The sequence below is a fragment of the Plasmodium fragile genome, assembly GCF_000956335.1.
Source record: "Plasmodium fragile strain nilgiri unplaced genomic scaffold supercont1.171, whole genome shotgun sequence".
Lineage (NCBI taxonomy): Eukaryota > Apicomplexa > Aconoidasida > Haemosporida > Plasmodiidae > Plasmodium > Plasmodium fragile.
Genome location: NW_012192751.1, coordinates 2459 through 12788, shown reverse-complemented (window position 1 = coordinate 12788; position 10330 = coordinate 2459). Strand labels below are relative to the sequence as shown.

General features: G+C 49.5%; 2 protein-coding genes across 2 annotated transcripts in view; both read left to right on the top strand.

Moving 5' to 3' along the window:
* Nucleotides 1-60: 60 nt before the first annotated feature.
* Nucleotides 61-855, top strand: AK88_05595 (uncharacterized protein; the record flags this gene model as incomplete). Its single annotated transcript, XM_012483197.1, has 1 exon — nucleotides 61-855. The coding sequence occupies one exon, from the start codon at nucleotides 61-63 to the stop codon at nucleotides 853-855; it is 795 nt and encodes a 264-aa protein (XP_012338620.1).
* A 1801-nt stretch (nucleotides 856-2656) lies between these two features.
* AK88_05594 (uncharacterized protein) overlaps nucleotides 2657-10330 on the top strand; it is a gene marked incomplete at both ends in the record, with an annotated part of 9765 nt that continues 2091 nt past the window's right edge. The window contains 11 exons of the mRNA XM_012483196.1: nucleotides 2657-2731; nucleotides 2900-3707; nucleotides 4176-4220; nucleotides 4424-4491; nucleotides 4639-5377; nucleotides 5809-6056; nucleotides 6235-6988; nucleotides 7472-8074; nucleotides 8529-9058; nucleotides 9193-9270; nucleotides 9406-10312. Of these exons, the coding sequence (XP_012338619.1) occupies nucleotides 2657-2731; nucleotides 2900-3707; nucleotides 4176-4220; nucleotides 4424-4491; nucleotides 4639-5377; nucleotides 5809-6056; nucleotides 6235-6988; nucleotides 7472-8074; nucleotides 8529-9058; nucleotides 9193-9270; nucleotides 9406-10312 (4855 nt within the window). The remainder of the gene's footprint in view (nucleotides 2732-2899; nucleotides 3708-4175; nucleotides 4221-4423; nucleotides 4492-4638; nucleotides 5378-5808; nucleotides 6057-6234; nucleotides 6989-7471; nucleotides 8075-8528; nucleotides 9059-9192; nucleotides 9271-9405; nucleotides 10313-10330) is intronic.

The window sequence follows — 10330 nt, the reverse complement described above, 5'->3', positions numbered from 1 at the left end:
TGGGAAAACGTCAAAGACGACTATTTGCAGATTGTCGTGCAGGAGTTTGCGCAGCATTTGATGCGGGACGAGGAAACGAATAACAATATCGTGGGTGTGTCTACCACAAAGCAGGCTTTATCAGGGCACAATGTTTCAGCCACCGAGTCCGACGGCACAAATCCCTTACCACCGCCTGCAGACGACCCATGGCGTTGTATGGAAACCATACAGTTAGAAACGGACCGTTATCCCCCTAACGATGATGACCCATGGAATTGTATGGAAACCATACATACAGAAGAAGACCAGAGTCCCTCTACTGTTCCGCGGGACGCGACGTCGGACTGCCCTCACTGGATTAACTGGATTGAACAACACAAACATATGTTGCGCGAGTGCACGACGCAGCCGTGGTTTAATGCCCTCAAATCGGAATGGAAACACTACCTGCGTGATCACATGGCGGCAAACGGAGCATCCGGTGAGCACCGGACAGCCGCAACCATGGAAAGGAAGAAATTGCATGCATGGAAAGAATGGGTAGCGCAACAACATCAGCAACTCCGTACATACAGTGAAGAAGAGTGGTTCCCACATTTGTTGAATAATGTAGAGGAGGAGACAGAATCGCACAAAGGCGAAGTACCTGGAGTTGAAACAGACTTAAACATGCAAATAGTACCAGCAGCAGCAGACTTGCTACGAGTGAGAGATGTACCACGGTCGCAACTGCATCCGCAACCTTACATGAACACACCGTTAACCGCTAAAATATGGATGCTCCTTCTCGCGGCCGTAATCGAAGAATGCGAGGTCGAGAGACGTATGCAGCAGACGGAGTTATATGTGGATGACCTATTGCAAACGTGTTAACATTAGCATGACGTTGCATATGCATGCGAAATAACGCATGCTACCCGCACACGACTTTTACTTCATTATGTGATATACATAATATATTTCTGGTTTACATTATTCCATACCTTCTTTTTTTTTTTTTCTTCTCTGTTCTGCTTACTTCTGCTTACTTGTGCTTACTTTTGCCCTGTTTTGTTCTTTTTCTGTGTACTCCACTTCTATTAATATAACTATGGGGACAGGGTGGTACCGGTTAAATGCATATAAAATGTAGATTTAAATGAATAATATGAACGGGGTAGAATTCTCCTTTATGTGAAGTTAATTATTAAAAGCTGAGCAAGTGCATTTGAAGGGTATAGTGCAGAACACATATAGAATGCGCATAAGCCTTCGCGTCTAAGGACATGGTCTCTCCGCGCAAACGCGGCCGGGTAAACCGCATTGTAGCCGAGTGCAACAACGACGACAGATTGTGTGTCCGCGCACACGCGTCGACCAACGCGGCCGGGTAAACGCGCTTGTCCGCGTAATGCGACCGAGTGTACAAAGGCGCGCGATTGTCTCTCCGAGCAAACGCGTCGAGCAACGCGGCCAAGTGTAACACGGATTCGACGACGTAGCCGAGTGTAAGAAAGGAGGAGGATTGTCTCTCCGAGCAAACGTGGCCGGGCAAAGCACCTTGTCGACGAGGTAGCCGAGTGTAAGAACGGAGGGAGACATTGTCTCGCCGAGCAAACGCGGCCGCGTAAACACGACTGTCCGAGTGAAGCAGTTCGACGAAGTATTGTCTGAGTGTAAAAAGGAGGAGCGCTTGTCTGTACGAGCACACGCGTCGACCCAAGCGGCCGGGTACACCACGCAGAACCATTGTCTCCGAGCAAACACGGCCGGGTAAACGCGATTGTCCGCGAACGTAGCCCAGTGTAAGAAGGTTTCGACGAAGTAGCCGAGTAAGGAGGTTCGAAGGAAGGATCCAGACAAGGGGATCGCAGAGAGGGAGCACAGAGGGAGTACAGAGTGAGCGCTGCGGGGACGACGGAATACACATATTATGTGGGAGTATCAACCACGGAAGGCCGGCGTCGACGACGGACGCAACGCAGCAACGCCGGCAGCAGACATTGATGTTGTTGTTATTACTGCGGTTTATTGTAGACCGGTGCAGTAAGGGCGGTATTCATGACGCGTTGTGTGTAGTGTTGTTCCTATTTTTTCCTTTGTTTTTGTTTTTTGGTCTTTTGTTATTTGTTTTTCCTTAGGTTCCTCCTATTGCCTGTTTTGTGTTCCTTTTTCTTTTCCTTTCTCTCTCGTTCTTACTTTATATACATATGGTTTCACGAATAATAGGATTTATACGTCTCACGTAGAGTAAACGTGCGAAAGTGCTGTTTATGTGCGGAATTGCGTGCTCGAGTCCTGTGAAGGAGTACTATTCTATAAATATGGAAGATGACAGATATGCGTGACAGCAGTTCCGAACGTATTGCAACACAGAATGGGCTTTAGTTTAGCCTTTGTTGTTTCAGTGATGGAGGAATCATCTTTTATTGCGTGCTGCCCATAAGAGGAGTATAATATATTCTTGTGCGCAGTACTGCATACAACAGTATTGCCGCAGCGCACTATACGGACATGTTGATTATAGGATACAGTATTAGATAAATAACACAACAGGGGAACATCGAACTGTCTGGACTCTTCCATGACGTAGAACAACGCGAAGCAGGATAATTATTTATGGACCGTGAGGATTCAATTATACTGCATTGAATTATAACGTAGGAATAGTATCAGGAAGGATACATGCGCCAAAATGGTTCAGCATTGGGCAGATTTAATAAGGCAGTGGGTAGAACGAAGGCGAGTAGCGGACCAGGACCGATTAAGTGTAAGTTATTTTAGCACAATGAGAACAACGGAACAAGGTCAATAGGAATGTGAGCAAAATGTATGCATAATTTTTTAGTGGACAGTTGGCATAGAGCACTGTGCGACCACAGTAAGTATGCATCGATTGAACGTAAAATTTATGTTTTTCCGATCTTTCACATTATAGAGGAGCATATGGAACGACATACAAGTCGTATTGAATGAGTTTGTGGATTTTATACAGAACGAAGAGTACGAAAAGATGTTGACTTCATCATGTGACGAAACTGAATATGGTCACCGGGTACGGGTACCATGGAAGAGCCCAGAGAAAGCAATGTGCAGACTCATGACACGAGCATTATTGTTCATGAATGCCTGGCCAACAAGGTCCGCCAGGACGGACAATACCGAAGATCATAATGAAGCGTTGAAGGAACATATAAGATGCGCAATAGTAAATATATTTATGTACATATTGAACGAATCTCCATGCAAAAGTCACATGGGCATACATTATGCATGGGAGGTTGTGACAGAGCTGGAACAAGGTTGGCACGGACTCATTACAAACAGCAAGTGCCAGCAGGGACAGTTTGAAAACATACAAATAGGACAATTTGACATGCAGACTAAGATTAAGGAATGGTTAGAGGACAATAAGAGATTGAGGGACACATTTGCAGGTCCCGAGATAAACCGTACATGTAAGAACACATTAGCAGGAAATGGGCGGAAAGAAACGGGTAACAAGGAACCTAATGCACAAATTGAGATGCAGCATGAGGAGACAGCAGTTATACAACAGTTAGGCGAAGACCTGAAGCTCATAGTTGAGCAGGTAAAGACAGAAGTCGTGCAATGCGAGCAGGACCATGACGCATGCATGGAGCCTATCGAAGACGACCCCAGTAGCGATCCGGAGGATGACGACACTGAGTCCATACCACTGAACCCTGTCGGAAGCGGTAAACCAGCACCAACGGAACCCGCAGGTAAGGACCGATGGGCAGCAAGCACCAATACGGCACGCTCTCTACGTACCGTACAACTGCGCACGGATGGACGGTCACAACCGCAACGGCCACAACAACGCACGGAAACAACGTACACGGCGGAACAGCGCACAGCGCGGTGCGTCGCTGCCCCATTGCGCTGAGCTGCACTTCGGTTGAGCGGCGACGGCAACTGTAGCGGCGACGGCAACTGTAGCGGCGACGACGGCAGCAGCATTGATGTTGTTGTCGCTACTGCGGTTTTAGTGTACAAGGGGTTTAGTGTACGCACACAGAGAGACAGTGTGTGTGACAGGCGTTTAGTGCTGACCGGTGTAGACAGGGGGGCGGGGGGTGCTTTTCATGACGTTGTCTAGTATTGTCCTGGTGTTTCCTTTGGTTTTTTTTTTTTTTATTCTTTCTCTTCTTGTTATTCAATCCTTTTATTTTTTTCTCTTTTCTTGATAGAGTTCTACCTTAGCGCAACTATAAATAGTGTACGGCAGCACTATAGTGAGCACAAGTACCTATGATACCAGCAGTTCATGAAATAATTGGTGTAGAAGTAGAGGAAGAATAATTATTTAGTACAATATGAACATATTGAGGGAGAGAATGTTATAAGCCTTACCATGGGATATATGTAGCATCATAATATTTCCAAGGAACTGGACCGAGTATAGTATACTAATAGAATAATACTATTATGTCCGCAGCGAACTTAGGCCACCTGTTGGCCCAATGGGTCATCGACGCGGGCATTTCCACACAGGAGGACTATGAGGTACGAACATACAGGAGTAGCAGCACAACACGGGCAGTTCCGTGCTAGGCATTTATTGATGCAACAGAGCATGAATCGCAGCGGGGCACATAGATTTCAAGCACACATGCGCATGTATATATTTCCTGTGTTTCTCTTACATTGTAGGACATGGTGTGGCAGAAGACCAAAGAGGTAATGGCGGAATTTGTGCAATACATGCAGGGCGACGATATACTAGCGTATGCATCGAACTGTGGTAACGCAGGATGGCAGCACCACGCGCATGGGAAGCGTGCAAAATTAGTGACACAAACGGTCGGCGATAAAATTGTATGCGTACTTATGGCAGGGGCCTTATTTTTCATGAATGGGTGGACTAGTTCAGAAAAGGCTAGACAACAGGACGATGCAACCAATGAGAAAATAAGGGAGCACTTACGATGTGCAATAGTACATATGTTCAGCGAAGTATTAAACGAATCCGTGTGCAAAAGTACGTGGGGAATATTTTATGCATGGAAAATAATGGACAATTTAGGGAAGGACGGCGGTCTTCCCGCAGGTTTAATACAGCAGGGGACATGTCGTAGAGAACTCGTTGGTGATTTGAACATAAGAACACTTAAGTTAAATGAACAAGTCAAGAAATGGTTACGGCAAAATAGAAAACTAAAAGAGGCAATACAGAAAATACAAGGACATACACTGTGCACGCAGCAGTGGAGGAAGGAATGGAACCTAGACGACATCCTGGGGAAGGGACCTGCACCGGATGTCGCAGGTTCGCAGATTGTTGAGATAGTGCACGCACTGAAGGCAGGACTGGGGGAAGTATTTAAAGGAATTAAGCAACAGGTAGAGCAAGGCATAGAACAGAGGGAACAGGCGAAGAAGGGGCAGTCAGGTAAGGCAGGCGAGGTTGAGACAGAATGAGACAGCTTCGAACGCAACAGGACGGCAAACCACTTCGTTGAAGTTGAGTGCGCCGCGGCCACAACACGAACACGCGGTGACAGCAATGCACACGGCGGAACAGCAACGCACGGTCCCTTCATTGAGCCGAAGTGTGCGGCGACGACGGCCCCCGTGTACAAGAGTGCGCAGCGGCGACGACGCACCGCAGCGGACCTGAGGGATGCAGCGGGACGGCGGACGAGGCAGAAGGGACGACATGACCGAGCGGGACGGCCACAACAAATAAAAGTGTAATGCTACCGTCCACCTAACCCAACGCCTCCGAACAGGCCGCCCCGCCGACGTGAACACCCCTTTCTTCTTTTGTGTTCATGCATCTCGCTTTGTTTTAACAAATATCCACCCCTTCCCTTTTCTTAGGTACACCAGCACAGGGATCGTCCACGAAATCATCAGCAGCTACACCGGCCGCACCTGCCACACCAGCACCCGCCAAGCCGGTCGACGGCAAGGCGGCCACCGCTGCCAAACCAGTAGCGGTGAAACCGGCATCACAGCCGGGACCGGCGAAACCGGTGGCAAGGACGCCGGCCGAACGAGATAATTGTGAGTGGAGTAGTATATTGGACGAGAAGAGGAAGCAAGTGTACGTGCTGCGTAATTATAGTGTAAGTTAGAGCACACGCAGCATCGACCACGAGAAAGGGAGCGAGATAGAGATAAAAGAACGACAGGGAAGTTATTCATGGAGTATATGTAAGTAGGTGAGTGTACATGTATTCAGGGGACAAAGTGTAGATACAGTATGAACATGCATATTTGTTTATGCATATGTGCAACGTGTAGGATAAAGATCTCGAAGAATTGAAGACAGTATTGCAGGGATTTGTGGAGTACATGCACAAGAAGGACGAGTACATGGAAGCCATGGGTGCCAATTGTAATAATACAGGTTGGGAAGATGTGGATGACTACCCCAGGAAAGATCAGACAGTAGCGGATGTAATAAGATGTAGACTTATGACAGGAGCATTGTTCTATGCAAACGGAGGAAACGGTAGTGAGGGCACTGCGAACAAGGGACGTGGTGTTATGGATGAAAAAGAGAAGCAGTTGAGGTGTGAGGCAGCGAATGCCTTTGGGTATATACTGGACAACAAATATTGTGCACATAAGACACCGTGGAGAAGGGGTGTAAAGTATGCCTGGAAAACGGTGAAAGCAATGGGAGAGGCTGGAGGCATACAGGAAGATAAAAAAGGTCCTGTAATGAAAGGGGATTGGACGGAATGTGGGTACAAAGTGACAGGGGCCATTATAAGGCCAGTAAATGGAAACATTGTGGACTGGTTAGTAAGCAAAGGAGGCATAATGGACAAAATAGGGAACATAGAGGGGGCGGCGAAGTGTGATATGGATTGGAAAGAATATATAAAAGACAAAGAACAGGATGTTAAAGGCAACGTGCAGAAGGGAGAAATACCTGAAGTACAAGAAGACGAGAGGAAAGTACAGGAGGTCATTGAGACAGCGAGGAAAGAACTAGAGGAGGAAACTAAAACAAGGAAAGGTAAGCATAAGGAGGATACGGATGCGTATAGTAAGAAGTAAGCATACGGCCCGTAACAATATGCACACGATTTGTAACAATACGAACATATGGCCGCATACCGGATCATACTGCCGCATACGCATACGCCGCGCGCACGGGTCGTACGGCCGAATATGGATGCCGCCAACAACAACACGCACACGCGGCGGAACAGCATGTAGCGACGACGAGCGGACAGGACGCGGGCTACACCGGAGTTGAGATGACGGCGACAAATAAAAGTGTACTACTACCATCCAGCACGACCCAGTCAAGCGAGTTCACCTCGCCGTACGAGTGCGGTCGCCTGACGCAGGCCACCGAGTTCACCTCCATCCATGCATCGACCCACTGCATCGACCCACTGCATCGCGCCGGACCCTACCCTGCCGCTACCTGACCGCACCGTCTCGCGCCCCTTCTTTCTGTACCACTTGTGTCGTTTTGTTTTTTTATCATCTGTTTACCATCTTTATTCCTTTCTTCTTGCAGGGAAGGACAAGGAAGACCAGGCGGCGTCAGGAAGTAATGCGGACAACACAACAAACAACAAGGACACGTCAGACGTACAGACGTCACCACCAACACCAGGTGGGCTAGGGGGAGGAGGACTTGGACGCGCACACATTGCACCAGCTGATGTACCACCCGTATTGCCCCCACCACCGGCACAAAAACCAGGATCAACGACATCCGCAGGAACGGGATCAGGACCGGCTGCGGGATCCGTACCACAACCCCCACATGCGGCACCACCGGTCATACCAGGAGGCTCTGCATCAGGACCAACACGATCCGATGAGAAGCCTGGAAGAGGAGCACCAGATGCAAGTGCAACAGGTAAGAATCCAATTGCGCCTGCAGCACAAGGGAGTACGCCGGGGAACTCCCAAGGACCAGCAGAACAATGTAGTGAAAATGAGATGGATCAGGATAAACTTTATGCTTGCCTGGAAGGCAAAGTTACACCTGACATCCCTCCTCAAGTGACGGACCTTGAGGAAGAGAACGCGCTTAATAAGACACTTTGGGGAAGTTCGCGTACCATTAGTGTAACCGAAGGAAGTACCCCCATTACCTTCACAGTTCCTACAGGTACTGTGCGTGGGTAATTAGTACGAGGAATAGGGGAAAAACAAAAAGGCACAAAAAAAAGGAGAGAATCAAAACAGGACAAAAACAACATGAAACACAAAACACCGAAGTTCTCGCAGAGCCCCCTGATAGAGAACCCACCGTCGCATGAGAATCAGCGGGGGACAGTGAGCGCCCGAGCCACGGGCCGTAGAGACCGAGCGCCTGGTCGGCCGCACTATGTAGACGTCGACAGAAGTCGACACAGACACTGTCTGTGTGTGTTGTGTGTGTTGTGGGAGACAGAGAGAGAGTCTTTTCCCCGGGGTGGCACCTGCCAACCACCGTTCGCACCGTGGCACCATGCATCCATGGTGCCGACCATCAGCGATCATCCCACAACCACCTGCAAAACTTCAGTTTCATCATACTTCTTCCTACCCTTTCCCTGTCTCCCCATTCACCAAATGTTCAGGCCATGACGTCGTTGACGGCGGCAACGATGACCCCCCTCCTCTCAATCCACCCAAACCAAAACCGAACCCGAACCCAAATCAATCGGGTGCAACCGGTAGCGGCCCCGGCGGCGGCACTGGTCCTGGTGTAGGTGGTGTTGCTGGTGAGGCAGGAAAAGGAGGTGGGGCTGGAGGAGGTTCCTCTGGACCGGGTTCCACTGGTCCCCAAAACCCTGGTTCCTCAACACCCGGATCCGACCCGTCCACGCACACCAATAACACACAGGGTACGGGTTCTCAGCCTACAGATCCGGATGGTGGCTTTGGACTATCCTTAGACCGTGCACCATCTACCGGCAGCATAGGAGAAGGATATGCACCACCAACCTTAAAAGATAGATCACCCAGTTCATCGGGCGGTAACCAAGGTCCCGGGAGAGTGACCCCAGATGTCCCCGACCTAACCGACACCGTCCTTACGGCCACTACTCCCGTACTCTTCTTCCTGTCCGCCGTCATCGTCGCCCTTCTTGGTTATTCCCTCTGGAAGGTAAGTATATACGCAACACCGTGTATGTATCCGTCATATGTACCATAGAACAATGTGTTCCTGCGGGGGCTTTTCTATCATCATTCTAACACAAATGCACTATTCTACATCGTCCTCGTTCTTTTTTTGCTTAGTATTTTGCCTTCCTCGGACACAAACGACGACGAACGTATCGAACCGTTCGTGACGTGCCGTCACCGCCACTCGACGAAGTAATATTGGATCATTTACAACGCGGCGACCTGCCGCCACCCGATTACGGGTACACGATGATTAGGGATAGGCAGCCCGGCAGATTGCCCGCCCAACGACGACGCCGCGGACGACGCCCACCCCGCGTGCATAAGCGCACCATCATCGAGCTACATCTAGAAGTGCTCCACGAATGTGAAGCAGCCGAATGGGAAAACGTCAAAGACGACTATTTGCAAATACTCGTTGAAGAGTTTATGGGGGGCAACCACGGACATAGTAGTTCCTTGGATGTCTGTACCCCAGACGACGGTTTAGCAACCCAGGACTCAACAACAAACACCGATTCACCAACGCGGGATAAACCCACCGATTCCGACGGCAAAGATCCATGTCCACCTAACGAACAGGACCCCGATCCAGCCACACACACGCCCACCTGTGCTGCTCCTGAGCCCGCAATCACAGACATACCCACAAGTGACACAGTCACAGACAGAACCACATGTGACCCAGTCCTGCACATACCAACATGTGACACCGTCACGCATACCACCACGAGTGATCATCCTCAGCCCGACATCACAGACAGCCCCACATGTAAAGCAGTCACAGACACACCCACATGTGCTGATCCTAAGCCCGAAATCACACAAGCACCAGGCTCCGGTAACGCAGTCACAGACACACACACATGTGATCCCCCTCAGCCCGACATCACACAACACACAGTCACAAACGACACAGTCACGCACATACCCGCATGTGATGGTCCTAAGCCCGACATCACACAACCACCAGCCACAGGCGCCACAGTCACGGACATACCCACATGTGAGGATCCTAAGCCCGAAATCACAGACATACCCACACGTGACACAGTCACAGACAGAACCACATGTGACACAGTCACGGACATACCCACATGTAACGCAGTCAGAGACACACCCACACGTGATGATACTAAGCCCGACATCACACACCAGTTAGTCACAGACGACACAGTCACAGACACACACACATGTGAGGATCCTAAGCCCGAAATCACAGACATAGCCACACGTGACGCAGTCACGCACA